Consider the following 22,116-nt stretch of genomic DNA (forward strand, 5'->3'; position numbering starts at 1 on the left):
ATTAGGTAGTGACATGTTAACTATGGTAGTTCATTGTGTTTACAGATTAGGTAGTCATCACATTTTAAGATCTACTTCTATACCTCAAATTTAGACATGAAGGAGTTTTTAACCACAACATAGTTATGTCATACTATGTTCCTTGTGAACCACAACATAGTTATGTCATACTATGTTCCTTGTGTTTGATGTCATTTTTTCTAAGTAATCAATTAGCAAATTTCTTCTGATATGGTCAATAATAATAAATGTAAATATTTATAAGCCAATCAAGCAAGGAATTAAGCTAGCTAGCTAGGAGTAGAGCTATACACTATAAATATATATCATATGTAGTAATCAATGTAGTTGATGTATACGTAGAGCTACATATAATCAGGTGTATATTCTTATCCAAGTTTGAGTTTTTCACCCCCGTTCCTAGAAATTTATGGGCCCTGAGCATAATGTCAAAAAAGGCCCTTTACGTAACAATTTTTTTGACAGTCGCAATAGCTTTAAATAAAAGACAATGAAAATAGCTTACATTATTTGAATAGTAAGTCTCCATACACAATACTGGAGAGTTTGCATAACATTTTCGGTAATTGAATAAATATGAAACGGTGTAATTGAAAAGATTAATATTTTGGAGCAAATACTCATAGAAACCGGAAGTCTAGAAGAAGAAGTGAAAGGCTATATTGCATTTTGTGGATGGAAGCGCTACAACGACCAGATGTGGTGATGGTATTATTTGTTAGTCTCCTTAGGGAGATAAGTTTGAATATGCAATGAGATTTCAGTCTCCACCTAATTGAAATCTAAGTAATTTAATGTTAATTGCTAACTAAATGCAGTAATTATCTTTTTAAAAAGTAGTTTTTTTTTTAACGAGTAAAAACTAAAATTCTATAGCTATGCAAACTGATTTTATTTATTTATTTATTTTTGGGCCTCTTTTTGACATGGGTACTAGGCGGTCGCACTCGAGGCCTACCCCTCCGGGCCGGCCCTGCCCTGGTGTTTTCCGAGAAGCCAATTGATTGATTAGGTTGGTGCCTTTTTTTTTAAATGGCTCGGGAACATATTAATAACGATCAATATCCGCCGCTAAAGACAATAGGCCTTGGGAGAACATATCAGACCAAAACTTACAAACTTATCATACTTTCTCCGTGTCTTTTTAAGTGTTACACTTACCAAACCCGGCCGTGTTTTAAATAAGTGTTACACTTCTTTTTTTGGCAAAAAGCTACATTAAAATATTATATATCTCTCCTCTCATGGTCCCCACCCAAACCCACTAATACTTTTTTATTATATTTCTCCTCTCACATTCATTACTTTTCAATAAACTATTAACCCCACTATCTTTCTTTTTCAAATTTTTAATACTCCAACTACCCCACTTACCGCTTATTTTATTTAAGTCAATTAAATTGTCTAAAACTATGTGCCGGTCAAAGTGTAACACTTAAAAAATTACGGAGGGAATAACCTCTAGTATCCCATATAGCCACAAAACAAGCTACTCCCTCCGTGTTTTGGAGTCATTTCAAAGGGATGAGGGGGAATGATAGGGGGAATATAGATAATTCAAGTAAGGGGAAGTTGAGGGGGTTTCCGACGACTTTGGGGTGGTGGCCGTGGCAAAAAAAGGGGGAAAGGGGATGAGGGAGGGTGTCTTGGGTGGGGGAAATGGAGGCGGGTGGGCGTTGTGGGTGGGGTAAAGTGAAGGGGGTGGGGTCGCTGGCGCCAATCGAAGCTTCCGGTACCGGCTGCCGGCAGGGGGGAGGAGGGTGGCTAACGAGGAGAGGGGTGGGATTTAACGGAAACCGTTAGGGTTTCCGTTAAAAGGTAGTGCTTTTAAAACAAAATTAAAACTAAGGGTTCGTTTGGCATTGTTGTGGTTTTCTGTTTTTTAGTTTTTTTTTTTAAAAAAAAGTATATGATATGAGTCCCATAATGAATCAAAAATTATATAAACTCATTAAAATTATGATAATTTTGAAAACTAACAACAGAAAAGTGGAAACACCTTTTTCTTGTTTCCTGTTTTTGGTTTTCAAACAAAAGGAAACTGAAAACCAAAACTGATGCCAAACAAGTCCAGGTAGTGTTTTTTAAAAAAATTTAAGATAAAGGTAGTTATTTGCAAAAAAAAAAAAAAGTAGTTATTTTTAAGAAAGTGTAAGAAAAAGGTACTTGTTTGCAAATTTTCCAAACAAATATGATGAAAAAGTTATAAAAACTGACTACACATGCGCAGGGAAAGTATGCGTAAAATTCTAGTATTTTTCATGGTATTCTAACACGAAATTTCGAGCTAGCATAAATATTGGAAATAAAAAATTTTTTGGGGGGAGAAAATACCTGAAGAATACCATGAATTCCCTGACTCGACATTCTGATGGGTTCAGATGGTTACCACCCTTTTTTCTACAAGAAATTTTGGGACACTATCAACCTTGACCTTACTTCTTTCATTAGGAATATCTATGAGGACAAAGCTATCCCCGCGAGCATTAATAAAACCCTGATAGCCATCATTCCCAAGATCTCTGAGCCTACTTCTATCTCCCAATTCAGACCTATAAGTCCCTGCAACACTGTGTATAAGATAGTGACTAAGATCATTGCCAATAGACTTCGTGGTTTTCTTCCTTCTAGGATCTCTCCTAACCAAAATAGCTTCCTCCCAGGGAGAGGCATCAAGACAAATGTGATTGTGGTTAATGAGGTTTTACACTCGATGAAGAAAAGAAAGGGGAAAAAGGGTTGGTTTATCCTTAAATTGGATTTGGAGAAGGCTTATGATTAAATTGAGTGGGTTTTCTTGAGAAATGCCTTAGTTTTCTTTGGCTTAGACCTCCCTTCAATTGAGCTCATTATGACTTGTGTTTCTTCAGTCACTTCTTCTGTCTTAGTTAATGGTATTCCTACTGAGAATTTTAATCCCTCTAGAGGCATTCGTCAAGGTGACCCCCTCTCCCCCTACTTAATTATTCAGCATATGTATGGAGATTCTTTCTCAGTTGATCCATAGGGAGGTAGATAGGAAAACCTGGTCTCCTTTTGGTATGGGTAGTAAACAAGTCCCCATTTCCCATCTTTTTGCTGATGATATTCTTCTTTTTGGGGAGACTTCTCTTGAAAACATTCTTTCTCTTAAGGACACCTTTGATACTTTTTGTGCTTTTTCCAGTCAAACCATTAGTGTGCTTAAGAGTAGAGTTCTGTTCTCTAGAAATACTTCTCAGAATGATAGAAATCTCTTCTGTGATGCTACGAGCTTTAGAGAGACTGATGACTTAAGCCCTTACCTTGGTTTCCCCATCTCTAGTAGTAGACCTTCCAAGAATAGAGTTAAGTTAATTTGTGACAAAATTCTCAAGAAACTAGATAGCTGGAAAGCTGCTATATTATCCAAAGTTGGTAGGTCATGCCTTGTTTCAGCCACCTTAAATACCCTCCCCAACTATTATATGCAATGCATGCTTATGCCCTGCTCTCTTTTGAATTCCCTTAATAGTTCCTTGGCTAAGTTCTTATGGGGGAAGGGTGAAAATTCTAGAGGTCTCCATTTGGTGGGGTGGGATCACATTGCTAGACCTAAGGAGAGTGGGGGGCTGGGTATCAGATGCTTTAAGGCCTTGAATAAAGCTCACTTATTGAAACTTTGGTGGAGGACGTCGAATCAGGAGGGCAACCTTGCTGTTCAAGTTTTAAAAGACAAATACTCTAAACCTAATAATCAATTTAGAGCTTTTTCTGCTGGGTCTCATCTCTGGAATAGTATGGGAAAGGTTTGAGATTTGTTTAAGGCTTGTATTCAATGGGGGGTGGGAAATGGGATGGATATTTTTGCTTGGTCTGATAATTGGGTGGGTTCGGTTTCTCTTAGAAGCCTTATTCAAGGCCCCCTTTTAAAAGAAGAAGAGGACATGATGTTGGAGGAGTGTATTACAAATGGGCAATGGGATTTCTCAAAGCTTTCCTTTGTTCTTCCTGAAAATATTGTCAGTACTTATAAGAGTGTTCCTATCCCGGACCATACCCAAGGATGCCAAGACTTCATCTTTTCTACCCTCACTGATAAGGGAAAGTTTGATTTTAAAAAAGCTTTAAACTTGTTTCAAAATGATTTTGGTGAAAGCAGGAAAATGGATTGGATTTGGGCTATTAATTCTGCCCCAAAAATAAAAATTTTCATCTGGTTGTGTTTTGTGGATAGATTACCTCACAGGGTCACTCTCTTTAAAAGAAGAATCATCTCCTCAAATGCTTGTGCTCACTTTCAAGACATCCCTGAAAACTCTCTCCATGTTCTTAGGGATTGTGAACAAGCAAAAGGAATTTGGGAGCTTCTCCATATGCCACCTCCTTTCTTTTCTCTTACCCTCCAAGATTGGCTTTTCTCAAATCTGACCCATAACCCCCCTTCTTCTTCTGACACTTTGCTCCCTTGGCAAACTTTCTTCTTCTTCATTCTCTGGAAGTTGTGGCTTATCCGTAATGACTGTCTCTTTAACCAAAGAAACCAAGCCCGTGAGAAATCCCTTAGAGAGACCCAAGCTTTAGCTTGGGAATTCCATACCTCCCTAATGATATGCTCGGGTGTTTCAACTCCTAATTCTACCTCTTCCTGCTGGCTTCCTCCTTTGCAACCAAACTTCAAGCTGAACTGTGATGCGTCCTTCTCCTCTGAGGGTGAATGGGTTGTGTAGACACCCATTTGTGTCTCCCCAAAACCAAACCCAATGATGAGTACCTTTCACGTCGAATCATAATCGAATGAAGTGAAAGTGTGGAAAGTTTAGCGTTGCGGATAGTTTTAATTTCTTTTCTCTTCTCTCTGTTTTTGAAAACCTATTTTAAAGAAAACAGCCAATCCATTTTGGTTGGTCCATGATATGGGTCCAATAGTAGTGTAGTTTGATGGGGCTTGAAAAGAGCTTTCCAACGATATATTATAAGCCCAATTCCGATGAATATTGAGGAAGTTATGGCCAAATTATCGAACTGGGCCTGGTTTGAGCCTTATATGCGGCCCAATGATCTAGAGAAGGGCCTAATATAGATTTATCATTCCTAATGCACTTAAGAATGGTTTTAGTCTTCTAGATTCTTCTAGAAGGTTCTTTTCATTCCTAATTCAATTAGCATTGATAAATTGACTTTTGTTGACTTTTTAGAGTTTTAATCAGAATAAAAGAACGTTTTTGAGGAAAATACGATTTTATCCTCCTATACGGGAATTTCTATCTGATTTTAAGAAAACGCGACAAAAACTTAGTCAGTGTCAAACGCCAGCATAAGCGCCTGGTGTAACGTCAGCGTCTGGTGCTAACCTGGTTTGTTATTAATCTTGTTAGTATCATGCCTAGGATCTTGCTATTATTATACTTTAACATGAACATGATTATGATAATTATGATTATGATTATGATTATTGTTGTGTCGAATTATATAATTTAACGTAATTTGTTAATTTACGAATTGTTTTACGTAATTTGTTAATTTACGAATTATTTCATGTTATTTGTTAATTGGCGGATAACTTATATATATAATTTGATTATTATTATGTTGCTTGATTATATTTTATTGTTATTGCTTGATCACGCCTTTTATGCATGTTTAAAGGGAATTTGTACTTGTAATCACGCTTAATAAGATAATTAATAATCTTGTTAGGGTTAATATGATTATAATTCAAGTGATCGCCAATAATAGATTTATTTGTGCATTAATATTCAACCAACATAGATTAAATAGGTTTAGGGTTAATCCTATTGATTGTAGTTAGTCAGAAAGCGCACATGAATACGATCAGAATAAAGTAGAGGCCTATTATTAGGGCAGGTTCAATCTCTTTTAGGTTGGATTTGTACCTTCATCCCCAAACTCTATTTGGTTCAAGACCTTATGGAGTTGACGATCTCTTGGATCGTTAAGGGGGTGTAACCTTCACCTCGTGAACGGTTTACAAGTTCCTAAAAAACTTGTTGACGACTCTTTTGCTCTATCTTCTTTCCCTTGGGACGCCACCGTACTTTAGTGTATGATCACAGTGGGGTTCAAGCTAGGGATTAACGCTTGAAATATTCCCTACAGGCTGGTATAGCTGGTGTCTTTCGTTATTTTTCAGGTACATGGATTCTTGGTTTCCAGCAAAAATGTCGGGTTAAGTATGTCATTATGGGAGAATTGCTAGCTATCTTGGCTGGTCTGCAAATTGCAGTAGAAAAAGGGTGGAACAGGCTTGAAATTTCTTCATATTCGAAGCAAGTGGTGGAGCTTATACAGGATGCAATGGTGGTCAAAGATGCTAACTGGAACGTTCTGAAATCTTGCAGGGACCAGTTTGAGAGGCTACGATCAGCGAAGTTATACCATGAATGCAGGAATTCTAACAAAGTAGCTGACCTCTTAGCAAAAAGTTGTAGAAAGTCCTCAGATAGAGGCACTGTGGTTGTAATTTTAAGTGAACCTCCTGACTGTGTTCATGATGTAATATGGGAGGATAAACCTCCTTAACTATCGTGTAACCTTTTGACTTTGTTTTTATCTAATTTCCTGCCCCGGCTTTGCATCAAAAAAATTCTAGTATTTTTCATTAAAAAAATTTAAAGGCCTTATTAGGGCCCGGCTCTGCCCGTTAAGGATCCATAATTGGTTAACCCATTAAAGGCCCGGCCAATTTAATTATTGGACGGCTTGGCCCACTTATAAATGGGTCAGATCAGAGCTTTTCATGGGCCCCCAGTCCAATGAAAAGCTCTACCTCACAATTGATGAACCTAAAGCAATTGTGTTTGTTAGGGCAGGCAGTCGTTCTTCGGACTGAGACAGCTAAAGCTGCTACTACGTAGATATTCTAGCTACACACGCCATTCCTTTTTGACAAAACCTCCGCTTAGGAATATTATTAAACAATCAAAAGAGCAGTATCATTACAAATAGCACCCTGTATCTCAACAGGGGTATCTTCAAGCCAAACTCTATACTCACTAAACTTAAAACTCATGTTTGCTAAGCAATGAGCAACAACATTACCCGTCCTTCTCACGAACGAGAATGAAATGCACTGACAACCACGGGACAGTAACAAGATATCCCTTACCACATTCCCAAACGCACATGGAGGTGTGAGACCCTTCTTCATATGGTGATAAAGCTTAAGATTATCGGTCTCAAGTATAAACTTGCTGAACCCCGCTTCCATAGCAATTCGGAAGCTTGCTCTCATTGCGACAGCCTCACCCACATCAACAGCGAAACTGCCTTTTTTAGTCGAGCAATAAGCTACAACAGCAGCTCCAGAGTCGTCCCTTAACACTCCACCTATCCCCAAAATCTGGCCGTGGAAAGCTGCGTCTGTATTCAGCTTATACAGACCAGCAGCAGGAGCTTTCCACACCGAGGAACATTGCAGCCCCTGACTTACACTGTTCTCCCTTAAATTTGCTTCCTCATACTCTCCAATCAAACCCATAGCCTTATGAAGAATGTCAGACTCCCTTCTCTCTTTTTTCTCAAAAATCCACATATTTCGCTTACGCCAAATTCCCCAAGCTATGCTCCAAAACACATCCCACCATTTCGAGTCTTTGTATTTATCTTGCATCAAGCAACACCAGCCCCTAAAGCTACCCATATCCACCTGTCTTGTATCAAGACGAAGCACAGAATGTCTCCAGATGGAGCTAGCAGCAGGACACTCCAAAATCATGTGTGCTGTAGTCTCCTCCCCCTCCCCACACATAGGGCATTACACACGCCATTCCTTGTGCAATGTCCGATAATCTCAAGACATAAGCTCGAGCCTGAATCTCAGCTCGCTTTCTATACAAAAGAGTTTTGCATACTGTTTTAGAATCTTTTACCTGAGCAAATTAAATTTACACCCTGCTAAATTTACATCCTACTAAAGGTAAGAGAAATCAGTGTTTCATTGTTACTACATACAGCTTGATGTATTATGCAGCCAATTTATACATCAATATATGGGGTAGTATGTATTATATATATTTATTAATTCCCCTTTGTAAGAGTAAAAAATATTGTAATGTATCATTAATAATATACTCATACTAATCCTTAAAGAGAGGGAAATTATACGGTGTAAATGCTAATTGCAACTTCAGTTTTTAGTAGTTATTAAATAAAATTATACAGCTGAAATGGGATGGAGATTGAAGAAATAATATTACTCATTTCTCATGTGAATCTTGTAATGAGAAAACAATACATGATGATTATTAAGTGTCTATGAAGCTGCAATATCTGGGATCATAGGGAGGGAACCTGGTCCAATCCACATACACTCGTAGACAATAATTCGACCCTTGGAATTCATCATACATGGATTTCGGCTTCTCTGGCTCAAATGTTTGCTTATACTCTAAGGTCTCAAGCCGTCCACCATCACAAAGCACACACAAGTTTGCTAACACAATGAGTGACGCGTTTAGTGGCACAGCAACCACGGATTTTGACAGTGGTATCTCACCGAGGGTTACCTCCTCAACCTCTGATTCACCCTTTTCAAACAAACTACTCTCATAGTACTTCTTCTCATAATGGGTTAAGTATCTAAAGTTGCTGTACCTTGTATTAATCCTCCCATAAACCTTATAATTCCCACATGATGAGCCCGACGCCATCAATGTAAACCTTAACTTAGCTTGTATAGCATCGCTGAATATTGTATAATGTAGAGCTGCAAAACCATGTATACCACAAACAATTGAACAAATTCGAGTATTAAGGAACAAACCAACGTTGGTGAAATTATACCACGCACTCCCTGAGCAAATATTACGTCCCTTGCCATCCTCCAGCCTAAGGATTATTGAAAGATCTTCACCAGTGTAACACCTTGGAGATCCTTTTAATTTTAGACTAGTTTCATGAGAATGTAAGATGTCAGACTCCTTGCATCCATCAAAGATAATAAATTCTTGGTATTCATCTGAAACAAGGATTTTTCCCTTCACCCCTGAACGAAGGCCGTCCACACCATAAGAAAAAATAGAAATTGAGAAAATCTCCATCATTTCTATCCAATCTTTTGACTCTGATACATACCTGGATCGGAGAAAACAAATGACATATCTTATAACTTTAAATATATGTACAAAATTAAATATAAAAAAAGCACAAAACACATATTTCTATGGTTATAGGAGATATAACTAAATGTATCTCACTTAGGGCCTCATCACTTCACCTTATTTTCAGTTCAATTCAGTTGTTCTCTGCTAAAAAGAACAGGCCCTTAGACATTCATAACACAATCCTCGCTGATAAAAGCAAGGAAAAATTGTCTTCAGCGGTCTTCCATAAATATAAGACTTCTTAATAATCTCAGAATATTATGACCTTTGACCCTGATCTTCCATAAATAGGATGTTACCGGTTACTGACCCGCTAAAAAGGCTATGAGTAACACGTGTCACTTTTTAATTGGTCAAGTACTCTTATATACAATTTTCATATTTAAAAATTATGATTTTAATAATAAAAACATAAATACGATAAAAAATAAAATAAAACACACCATTCTACCACCATCGTCCTATCATCCCCATTCCCATTCCCATTCCCACCCCACCCAAGTCCCTCACCCTTCCCCAAACTCACACAAGAACCCATCCCCTCCCCCGAAACTGAAGAAACAAAAGGGGAAGGGTTTTTTTTTTTTTTTTTTTTTTTTTTTTTTTATCTTTATTTTTTAATTTAAAATCAATTTTTTGCAAAAAAAATTAAAATAAAAATTTCTAACCTATCACAATGTGACACGTGTCTTAAGGTAACCTTTTAATCAGGTTACCGATTTTTTTTATCCAATTCATGGAAGTTCAGGGTCAGAGGTCGTAATATTTCGGGATAATTTAAAGGTCGTAATATTTTGGGATAATTTAAAGGTCGTTATATTTATGAAAGACTGCAAAAAGGTCATAATATGATTAATATGCAGAATTTTTTTTTTCCTAAAAGCAAAGAGCATGTGACTCAAAATTAACATGTGTTTACCACTCAATATTGTTCAAGGCTTCCAATAGCTGTGCTTGCTGTAACAAAAAAACAAACAAACAAACAAAGAGGTTAGGTTTAATACAAAACAGAGTACACAATTCAACAATGTATATGTGCTGCACAAACCTGGTTTGCCTTTTGGATTGTAAGGCCTCTTGACCTCTTGCGGTTGATCCTTTTATCTTCAGATCTTTCATTGGACATTCTTTTACCATCATAATACTCATACATTGGATATTCAGAAAGGATATCTCTTGCATGACCAAAATGTGCAAACACTCGAATGCGACATGATTTCCCATGAATATTTACACAATAAGGGCCACCGAAACATGAATATGGTTTAAACTTGACCGTATCGCAAAATCTTTCACCCTCAACCTCCACGTTTACTTGGATCTCCAGCAAGGAATAACTTGGGACAGAAAAGGTAGATAACTTATTGGAAGCCTCAAAAAATAACTTGTCTGTCTCATCAAAAAGCAAACGTCTAATACATGTCATATCACTTGTCTCAGTAGTAGAAGTAATCCTACCAAAAACTTTAGCCGGTACAAAATCACTTTCATCAGTTGTATTATTTCTACCTTCAATACGAGTAGCAGTATCTACAAGTTCAATAGACACACAGGCTAAGAGTGCACAACGAAATATAGCATAGTCCACACTAACCGAAGGTAGGCAATGAGAGTCTTGTTCCGACTTTTGTTCTCTGCGGAAGCAAAAGGTATGGATTCTGTCATAAGTGACCCCTTGAGTACAATCTATTAGTTTGCAGTCCTTAACAATTACGATATTTTGGTGCTTATCTTTGAGATGAAATTTCAAGCAAAATTTACTAGGTAGACAACGAGGACTTTCAAGATCAAAATTGTGAAGAATTACTGTGCTGTCAAGTGCGTCATTATGTAGAAAAACAGACTTTGCCTTAGATTTTCTTCGTTTAAATAGATAAAATTTGTTACCAAGTTCATCGATGAGTACAATACGGCCATATACTTCAAGATGTGAAAGCGAGGACATAGCGGTAACCTCCTTGATCGGGCGCATGTGCACTCTCACAGCAAGTAACTCAAACAATTGTGTTCCTTGTGAATCCCAGCCCTCAGTTATAAATGACGGACCCAGACCTTGCCTCACGAAAGAAACTAGAGGCCGAGCATATTTATCCTCTTGCATTGCTACCATCTAAAGAATGAATAAGCTACAATGTAAGTCAACAAACAACTCATTAATTATAACATCTCTCTTTTTAACTTGCACCCCTTATTTTTAAGTCAACATACCCAGAGAGTATATTAGTATAATCAATGACTCAAAATTATGATTCAAGAACCTTATATAGTTATATATGTTACAATCATCGAGTTTCACAAAGTAAGAATCAGGGTCTGTTCTCATTGACTGAACTCAACTCAACTCAACTGAACTGAAAACTGAAATGAATGTTTTATAAGAAAAGTTCAATGTATGAGAATAAGCCGTCAGACCCTCAATATAAAGAAGAAAAAAAAACAAAAACAAAAACCTGAAACCATTACAAGATAATCAGAAGACCATAGCAAGTGTGTATAGCGCACTTCATAAACAAAGCCCAAAAATGTGACCTAGCATAATACAAGTCTTTTCATCACTAATAAAATATGGCCTAGAATGAACAATACTTTCTATAGTATGAACACGGTAAAACAACACTTTTTATAGAATTAAAATTGTAAAATTAATTATCTCTTTGTTTTGCTCTAAGAAAGTATACTTTAAGATCATTTGGGTCATTGTTCATTTACATTGTTTTGTTGTTCATCTATAGATTGTTATGGTTATATACATCCTTCGCCATTACAAGTAATTAACCCCATAATTACTAAAGCCGAAACCACTATGGACATGTGGCAACTTCTCAAGAACTATTTCCCTTACATAGAAGCTTCTAGGATATACTCCATCCGTTTTTAAATACTTGCTCCATTTCTCCATGCGTAGAGTTTTAGGAGAACTTGGAGAAAATAATAATATATGGAGGTAGTAGGGTAAGTTGAAGAATAAAAAATTGTAAAAAAAAAAAAAGTAGTGGAGAGGATTGGAGGAGAGAAATATATGATGGGCCCACTAGGTGTGAGAAATTAGTTAAATATTGTAAAAACTTTCCAAATAAGGAAATAGAGCAAGTATTTAAAAACGGCCGAAAAAGGAAAGTAAAGCAAGTATTTAAAAACGGAGGGAGTAATATTATACAATGTTATTTCCTTAGTAAAAAGAGTTATACATGATTATATATTTAACTACTCTTTTTTATTTCTATATATATATATATATATATACACACACACACCAATTTTGGCCCGTTCCCTCAAAATAATTCCAACTTTGAATTATTTGGAAATAATTCGAACTTTGGGGGTTAGTCACTCAAAATGATCCAAAGTGACCGGTCAAAGAATTAAATTATTATTTTTTGTTTAAGTGACACGTATAAAAAAGTAAAAAAACCCAAGAAATCCCCCACCCACAAACCACCCCAGCCCCACCAGCTCGGCCCCCTCGACGGGCGGATCTATATTGTAACTCGGGGGGCACGTGCTACCCCCGAAAAAAAAATGTATAAATCCCTCAATTTTTTTAATTTTTTTTTTAATTTTTTGTATATTCTAAGTCTTTGATTTATTTAAAATAAAAAAAAAACTACAATATTCATGCTTTATTATTTTGTTTTCAACCCCAAATATTTTTCCTCTTTCTACACATTTATATTCAAATAGATTAGATAAAAAGAATTCCATCAAAATTTGATTTTTTTTTCCAGATTACTTCCACTTTATTAGTTTCTTGACATTTATGTTAAAATACATTAGATAAAAATAAGTCCCTGTTCTATTCACCTTATAAAATAATATTAAGTAAAAATAATTTCAGTTTAGTAAAAAGAATTCAGCAAAAATAATTTCAGTTCAGTAAAAAGAAGTTCGGTTCAGTAAAAATAAGTTTTCTTAAAGAAGAATTATTATAGAAAATTAGTAAAAATAAAAAAAATAATTTTCAGTTCATCAAAAATAATTTTAGTTCAGTAAAAATAATTTCACTTCAGCAAAATTAAGGTGAAAAGAACAGGGTCTAACTCCCATAAAATATGTATAAATATAAATAGATAATTCGTTTGTGAAGAAAATTAGTAATATCTTATTAATTTGACTACTTTTATTTGATTGTAATATGTGAAGAAAATTAGTAATATCTTATTAATTTGACTACTTTTATTTGATTGTAATACCAAGTACACATTTTGAATTTTTGATAACTAGTATGGTGTACATAATTTTACAACTCATAGCAAAATGTATAGATGGGTGAATTTGACGGTAACATTTTATACATAATCGCAATACATTTTATACATAATCGCAATACATTATACAAAAACTTTAACTTTGATGATTTATACCAACTTAAATTTAATTTGAGTTTCAAGTTCGTAAGTGTATATTGTTTTTTTCCCTTTTATTTTTCTAGCGTGCGTTTAGTGCTACCCTTAATCCGAAATCGTGGATCCGCCACTAGGCCCCTCCCATCCCCACCCAAGACCCCCTCTCCAGCGTCAACATCAGCCTTCTTGCCCCTACCCCCTAAATCACCGAACTTTCACCCTTAAACCACCAAACCCCTACCCTCGAAACCCCTAAAAAAAAATCTCCTCCATAAAAACCCTTAATTCCTTAATTCTTCATATAAGAAAATCAGTTAAAAATAAAAAAAAAAGTCGAGAAAATATGGAGGAAAAATAGAGAAAATATGGAGGAAAAGAATTGAAAAATATCGAGAAAATATGGAGGAAAAATAGAAAAAATTGAGTAAAAAAAACAGAGAAAAATCGATGGGAAAAAAATTGAAAAAATCAACTAAAAAAAAACTGAAAAAATCCAACAAAATCATACAAAAATTGAACAGATTAAAATTCGAACAAAAATCGAACAAAATCGAACTAAAATTGAACAAAATCGAACAAATAAAAAATCAAAGAACAGCGAACAAAATCGAAACAAACGTACCGTAGTTTGATTTTGGGAGGTCGTGTGAGGAGAGAGAAAACCTTGTGAGGAAGAGTGGAGAAAAAATCGTGTGAGGAAGAGAACAAAGAAAAAAAAAGAAGGGGGTTTTGGGTTTTGTTTATTGTTTTAATCTCAGCCATCTATTTTAATCTAATCCTACGGATTAGATTAATTCCTATATATGATATTGTTCCTACATATGATGTTTTCCTTATATATATATATATATATATATATATATATATATATATATATAGTCATGTGGGCACACATAAAAAATGCCATATAAATCCAAAAACTTATACTTTCTCCGTTCTGTTAATATTGCAACAAGGAGGAAATTACGCATCCCGAAACACCTTTTATATGCTAAATATCTATAAATGTGTAAGAATAAAAATTATAAAAAGTTGATATTGTGAAAGTATTTAATGAGACGAATCCAACAAGATCCCACTTGACTATATTTTGCTTAACGTATAACTCATATTATATGGTCAAACAAGAGTGATGAATAGTGCAAAAAGTCCATTGTTGCAATATTAATAGAACGGAGGAAGTATTAGAAACTTAATACTGATTAGTCACTAATCCGATCATATAAAAGGATAACTAATAGAGAGCATTTCATTTAATAAAACATCAAATTAAACTTAAATACTACCTCCGTTACATATTAGTTGCAACGATTTGACATAAAGTAGAGAGGAAAAATGTTTAACCGTTGCACATAATATGTAACGGAGGTAGTATTTATCTTGTATGTTAGAAACAACTAACTACATATATGAATGGTAATAACTATAAGTACGTGAAAATATGTACCTGTGAAGTAACCTTATATCTAATACGATCCAATTGATTCAACCCTTGAGGGATAGCAACCGGACCATGACCATGACCATGACCATGACCATGACCATGAACGTGGGCGTGGCCGGCCTGGCCACCAACGATCTCCTCATCATTAACACTTGTGGGTGATAAAGACTTTCCTGACTCGTGTACCCTACGGTAGTAACCGGTGGCAAAAGAATCAATCGCTAAACTTCCAATGCCCCCTAACATAGCGAATAACCCGGTGAAGGGATAGTTTCCCCAAGGGTTTTCCTTAAGACAAGGGTTTGTAAGATCGTCAAAAGCATCAGGGAGTATGTGGATAAATCCTGTGGATAAAATCACACCTGCCGCGAATGACTTGATAAGGAAGAATAAATTGCTATTAGGGTGTAAGGCGGGAATTTTTTTTCCAACTATAGGAAGAGAAACTCCTAGGGCGCTTGCCACCAAAATGGTGAAAATTGCCCCAAGTTTATATTTCAACGTGTCCGATTTTTGATCTTTAGTTATTTCTTCATGGTCGCAAGTGCAATCACATGCCACCTTAGAGGCCGAGAAGAGGAGGATTAAGAGAGAGTAGATAAAAAGGTAGTACGATCTCTTCCCCTTCGACATAATTACTAGCTTAACTTCAAGTTTTCTCTCTTTATGAAAGAAATCAAAGAGATCGGAGAAGATTGTGTTGGTGGTTGAGAGAAGGTCACAAATATATATGATCAAAGTTGTTAACCCTAATGTGTATTTATAGATGAAAGAATTTGTTGTTGATGAAAAAAAAAAGCTAGCTAGATAAAACTAAAGTAAATGTAGTAATGTACTAGGGAAGTGATGTTTGAAACTAGTACTCGTAAAAATGTAAAATAGATTAGTGTATGATATACAAACTTTTCTTTTTTAAAGACATTTTAGCGAGTTTAACGAAACACGTCTAAGTATGAAAATTATTAATTTATTAAATTATGTATTTAAGCAAAGCATGAACCATTTCGTTGGTTTATGCACAAGACAACAAATTATAGTTTGTGTTGATGTCATCACATTGTCATGTGAAAATATAACAAAGTGATATAGGTAATTATTTATAATAATACATGCTACTATCTATACTACCTCCGTTAATTATTATGTGCAACAAAGAAATATTTTATCTCATAAATAATACGCCTTTATTGCACATAATAGTTAACGGAGGTAGTAATTGTTTTACTTTTATATCCAACATAATAAAATTTGAATAAATGAAGTCATAATTTTATTATCATTCTTTGGTTTTGTGGTAAGTCTTCCGAATCTTCTTGAAGCTGAGCAATGAAAGACCGAAAGAGATTTGTTGGCAGAAAACGCGTAGTACGGGAAAATGAAGAGAGATTTTATCCATTTGGGTATTTCACTATCTAATTTGTTTCTAGGAACCTTGAAATTTTGAATGTTGGGAAAATTCAATTTAATAATTCAAACCAATAATCCATAATCCGTTATCTTCCAATCAAAACATGAGAACGAAGATGGGACAAACAAGTTTGTGGTACTACATGCATTGTAAAAGTTGTTGTGAGATAGATAATAAATCTTGCAAGGTAGTAGAGTGGAAGATGGAGGTAGCTAAGGTGGGGATTGATGTCACATTGTCATTAGAAAAGTTTTAATTTCGTGTATTTTACATTTATATACATTGCTCTATAACTTTTGTATTTTGACCGGTATATCATGCGTATGGTAGTCCAGGGTGTATGATACCTTAAGAGTTTTTGTTTCTTCAAAGAGTGTTTTTCGATATTATGATCCTTTGTGTGTTGTTTCTACGTTTAAATTTTGGTGGTGTCATTATTTCAGACAATTTTGGATAAAATGAGAAAGGATGTCAACTATCAAGTTAATTAGTAAAAAAAAAAAGTTAATTAGTAATACGTTTAAGGTTGCAATTTGCTATTTAAAAGGCTGCAATTGGCAAAACGAGTACCTTTTACAACTCGTTTGGTAGTCAGTAATAAATTACGATAATAGTACTACATTTCATTTAAGTGATAATAACTTAGAATGAAAAACAACCTACTGGTATATATAATTTCCATGGAACATAATCTCTTCCCTCAACCTTTTTTTTTTTTTTTAAGGAAACTTCATTATTACCCACGCATTAACAGGCCACTGGAAGTTGGCATTAGGTGTGAATGAAAATTTATGATGAGAAACAAATAGTTTGAGCTATCTTGAATGACCATGAGATTGAATATGATTTCATGTTATAAAATTGACATATTAAAATACTATTTGGTACGTTACAACTTTACAAGATGTAAAGTTTGTCAACTCAAATTTTTTAATGGATACAACATAAAAGAAACAGAACAAATAAAATTGGAGGAACAAATTGAATAATGTATGTATTTGTACTAGTCACACAATGAAAAAAACAAAGGACGAAAAATTAAGACACAAAATCAAGCCCATATAGCCATAATAGCCATAGCAGCAACACCAAGAAGCAAAGCCTATTGGCCCCAAAGAAGATCTTAGCTTTGGATTGCACCTTAGGGTTCATCAAGCCCTCCGCTAGAAGGTTAACGAGCGCCATGTTAATCAAGATTCCGGCCGCAACTGCGTTCAACAACCCTTGAACGATTAGTGCTGTTGGACTACTTTCCTCATAAACTTTGCTTATTCCAATTCCTATGCCAATTCCTAAGGGAGTTGTGAGGGAAAAGAACACTGCCATACATATAGTAGATGTGGACTTAAAAGATGCCTACATATGTAAATGTATACGTATATATATAGTTAGTCACAAAAAAAAGTTATAGTATATAATGTTAATATATGGCGGATAACATCAAAGTCAAAATAAAAAATAATGAGAGAAAGTGAAAGGGATGCCCTAGTTTCTCATAGTGAGAAATTTGCTTCTCACATTACATTTTCGTAAATAAACCTATAACTTTATTCAATTTTATTCAATAGTGGGGCCCACAGTAATAAAACAGTTGTTTATTTATTGACGAAAATACCTCTATGAGAAACAAATGTCATGGATTTTTCCATTAAACAAACCATTATCGTTACTTTAAAAGAAATGGAGATGTACGTACCTGTACAATGCATCCACCTAGTCCAATACCCTCGAAGAATTGATGAAAACATAGAGCTGCTATGAGAGACTTGATGGACTCGAGGCTATCGGAAGTACCCATTGATAGCCCTATAATGACTGAATGAACCACAATGCCTATCTCCAGCACCTAATGATATACATACAACAACAACATAAGTCAAATCACCTATTACTCTATTAGAAGCTTTTATATACAAATTTAAGTATTTCCAAGTTTATTTCGGCCATTTAATCTTCCTTGATTTAAGTTTCGTTTTTATTTATTCCTCGTAAAAGTTTTTAAGTGAAATGTATGTTTAACTAGGGGTGAGCATGGGACGGGTACCCGTATCATTAGTACTAACGGTTCGGGTACCCGATAACCAATATCATTAAAAGTGATATCCATAAACCGAACCAATAAGTTCAAGTACCCAGACTTTGGGTACCCGGATTTTCGAAACGGTTATCGGATACTCAATAAAGTATCCAATAGTGATAATTAAACTTAATAAATTAGTTATTATGATATATTTTAACACTAATTAACAACAATACCACATGATCTTGACCAAATTATTAATTATATTACTAATCATTGATATTTTATAGTGATTATGAAGTAAAGTAAAGGTATAGATTTTGGAAAAAGTAGATTAAAGTAGGATAAAAAACAAAAAATTGTTTATTGGTTTGGAATTGGTAACCGTTAGATTTAAAATTATACCCAATAATCATACCCGATAACAAATTATCGGAACAGCTACCCGAACCGTTATGGTTATCGGATCGGGTACCCTAATTTTCGGAACGGTAACGGAACAGATTTTCGGGTTTTCGGTTTTTCGGGTAGTTTTGCTCAGCCCTGTTTAACCCATGTAACATGTGCCGATGTTTAATTAACAATATATTTGATTATCAATAGGTATAAATTATTATAATTGAACAATATTCATAATCTATTTATCAAGGCTATTCCAACAAGTACCTACAAAACCACAATACAATTTTTTCATATGTATAAATTATTGACATTAGTCAAAATGGATAAGATGAATAGTGCAAAAGTAAAAAAAAAATCAGTTGCAAAAATACGAAAGGAGTATACAATTTGTTTTTATGACACTTAGTCCTTGTTTGGTATTGTAAAGAGCTTTTTGGAAAGCTTTAAGCTTATTGAGTACTATTAGAGGTTTGATTATTTAAAAAAACTAATTTGGAAAAAGCTCATTTTAAGAGTTTTTTGAACAATTAGCGTTTCGAGTATTAAATATACTGAAACAATTTATAATAAACAACTATTTACCAACTACTTCTATGCAACCGGCTATTTACAATCAGCTAGTCAAATTAATTAATACAATCGGCTAACAACTAATTACCAAACAAGGCCTTAAGGGTGTCAATATATAAGAGCAATAGGTGACTCAGGATTGTCATGAAACTTTTAATTTGTGTGTGCTAAAAAATTCAATTTATTTATTTATTTATTTGTCTAGAAACTTTCACAACATATAGATGATAGAGTCATGGTTAATTACATTTTTTTTAATGATTTTTTGATGTTTAGAGAGACACAAGGTTAGATGACGAGAATCAATCACATAATCTTTAGGCGGGAAACTTTTAACCACTTGAGTCTTGAGCTATATAAAGAAAAGCTAAGTAAAAAGAAAAGTTAAGTAAATTTACCTGTGAAGCAACTCTATATCTGATTTGTTCAACCTTGTTAAGACCTTCAGGAACATGTCCACCAGAGTACCATGAGCATGAACATGGGCATCCATATCCTCCTTAGCACCAATTTGATCCTCAACACTTACTCCCTTACGGAAATGTCGAGTAGCAAATGAGTCCATCATCATTGTCAAAAGAGCTCCTACCATGATGGCGAGGCCACTGAAAGGGAATTTTTCCCAAACAGTGTCCTCGCCGAGGCAGGGGCTCGTTAGGTTTTCAAAAACCTCAGGTAATATATGAATAAATGCAGTACTCAAAATAATCCCAGCTGCGAACGATTTTATTAAATAAAAAAAGCCCCTTTCGGGCCGAAAAGCAGGGATTGTTTTCCCTAGTATTGGAAGGAAAACACCCACTGCACTCGTAATTAATATCGTTACGAGTGCTATTACTTTGTATTTCAAAATCTCCTTAGGAGAATCCTCTTCTTCTTCGTGTTCGACCTCATTGCCGTGATCATGCCCGACATGGTTGTCGTGTTTGGGCTCTCTAATACATGTGCAAGTGTGCTTCTTTTCGGTACTATGGCTCGCTACGAGTTTAATGGTGACCGCGAAGAGGAGGATGGCCGTGCGCGATGGTTTTGGCGCCATTATTGTTAGTTTTGAAGAAATTGAAGCTAATTAATTTGTCAACTCTTTTTGCTGTTTTTAGGAAAATATTAATAAGCTGCTAGCTAATTGTATTAGGTCTATAATTTTTTAACTATAATGTCTATAATATTAATGTTTGACTTCAGATGTGACGACATTTAATGAAATGCAATACGTGCATTAATGTTTGATGTGTACGTAATTGTGTAATGTTCTGTACTACATGGACTAACAGACGTTTTTAGAAGATAATACGAGTAGACGACTGCACTCATGAAATAATACATTTGCGAACAAATTAAAGCAATTGAACAAGAAATTAAGGTGATGGAGTAGTGACATCGCTCCCACCTTGTATCACTCAGGCCTAGGGAACAAGGTTAAATGGAACATAATATGAGGCTCATTTACTAAACAAGATTTACTCAAATAACATCATCGCGCATTAAACTTTTTAGTATTCTAAATTGTAGATTTTGTTTATATAACACTCGCGAATAGCTTGTTTATAACTCATTAATATTCTTTTCATTTTTAGTTAGTCTTATAACTACTCATAATTCAAAGGGATTTTCTTAATTATTTCCAACTATAAATTAAAAATTATGTGTTTAGACCAATTTGTTTGGTTTCTTTTAAAGAGTGTTTTATTAAGAATATTACAGATCAGAGTATATACATGTTACAAGTTTTTCAATATTCTTTGTCTCATAAGTCTTTTCCTACAATTTAATTAAATAATATTCCTTTAATTTATTGTAATTATTTTTTTTATTAATTGCAATAAAGGATGTTATTTGTGAAGCATAAAAAAATTAATTTTGTTACAATTATTAAAAAAAAAAGGTAGTTTTTTATGATTTGAGAAGATGAGTTATTATGTATTCAAGCAATATAAATCTATAGAGTCCATAGAGAAGATGAGAGCCACATTAACTTCATAGTTTTATATTTATATATAATGACGCGAAATAACTTATGTTGTAATTATGGACTTGATAATAGCTCAAAATTGACGTAAAAAATTGTTAGCCTCTTTAATTTCTCTACAATTGTATGACCTACCCTATGCAAAATTCCTGGATCCATTCTTGCTTGGTTAAAGTAGTACTCTGTACTCCGTACTCCGTATTGGATATCACTTTTAGCTCGTTTTTTTTTTTTTTTTTTTTTTTTTTTTTTTTTTTTTTTTTTGAGGGAAAGCTCGTTGGTTGGTGGTTATAAATTCCATTTCCACCTACTATCACCTCTAAAAAAAATGAAAGATTATAGATTATTTTTCATACTAAATTATAATGTAATTTATTTTCATTTCCACAAATTATTATCGACCATCAAGGAGCCGTTTGTATTAAAGCATGCAAGTATCTACAACTATTTGTGCAATAGTTGGATATAGGTTTGACCGTTTGGCAGATAATTATAAAATTATAAAGACTAAAGCTTCACAAAAGCAAGTAGGCCAGGGGTATAATATATAAATAAGAGATAATCCTTGAAACGAGCAAGCTTCCCAAAACACAAAATAAATTTAAAGTACAAAAGATAGGAACCGGCAACCAGAATTAGAAAGTGGTTAATTTATTAGTTCAACTCTAGAGTTTATTCAAAATACAAAAGAGCAAGAAGTGTTGAAAGAATGTCATCATTTTGATTAAATTAAACAGTTTTAATAAAGCTGTCTAATTAACTCCATATTTTGGTTTATATAAGTATTGTGCATTAGTGCAACAACACTCTTGCTACTTATCAATCTGATCTGTAATTAATTTTTTTTTTAAAGATA

General features: G+C 34.4%; 3 protein-coding genes and 1 pseudogene across 4 annotated transcripts; all 4 read right to left on the minus strand.

The window, feature by feature from the left end:
* Nucleotides 1-6,913: 6,913 nt before the first annotated feature.
* On the minus strand, nucleotides 6,914-7,717 carry LOC110703132. Its single transcript, XM_021880882.1, has one exon. The coding sequence runs from the start codon at nucleotides 7,715-7,717 to the stop codon at nucleotides 6,914-6,916; it is 804 nt and encodes a 267-aa protein (XP_021736574.1).
* A 368-nt stretch (nucleotides 7,718-8,085) lies between these two features.
* Nucleotides 8,086-14,222, minus strand: LOC110703389. Of its 2 annotated transcripts, none has more exons than XM_021881192.1 (4): nucleotides 14,070-14,222; nucleotides 10,153-11,230; nucleotides 10,024-10,061; nucleotides 8,086-9,075 (listed from the first exon to the last, which is right to left on the minus strand). In XM_021881192.1, exons 2-4 carry the CDS (start codon nucleotides 11,212-11,214, stop codon nucleotides 8,247-8,249), a joined length of 1,929 nt encoding a protein of 642 aa, XP_021736884.1. In that variant the 5' UTR covers nucleotides 11,215-11,230; nucleotides 14,070-14,222; the 3' UTR covers nucleotides 8,086-8,246. The 2 variants fall into 2 exon arrangements, with proteins under 2 accessions (XP_021736884.1, XP_021736883.1); XM_021881191.1 differs by having other exon boundaries at nucleotides 10,153-11,214; nucleotides 14,070-14,221.
* A 644-nt stretch (nucleotides 14,223-14,866) lies between these two features.
* Nucleotides 14,867-15,524, minus strand: LOC110703133 (zinc transporter 1-like). The gene has a single exon (XM_021880883.1). It carries the CDS (start codon nucleotides 15,522-15,524, stop codon nucleotides 14,871-14,873), a length of 654 nt encoding a protein of 217 aa, XP_021736575.1. The 3' UTR covers nucleotides 14,867-14,870.
* A 1,642-nt stretch (nucleotides 15,525-17,166) lies between these two features.
* LOC110703134 lies at nucleotides 17,167-20,330 on the minus strand (annotated as a pseudogene).
* Between the last annotated feature and the right edge of the window lie 1,786 nt (nucleotides 20,331-22,116).

Source organism: Chenopodium quinoa, unplaced genomic scaffold (assembly GCF_001683475.1).
Source record: "Chenopodium quinoa cultivar QQ74 unplaced genomic scaffold, ASM168347v1, whole genome shotgun sequence".
In the NCBI taxonomy this organism is placed as follows: domain Eukaryota; kingdom Viridiplantae; phylum Streptophyta; class Magnoliopsida; order Caryophyllales; family Amaranthaceae; genus Chenopodium; species Chenopodium quinoa.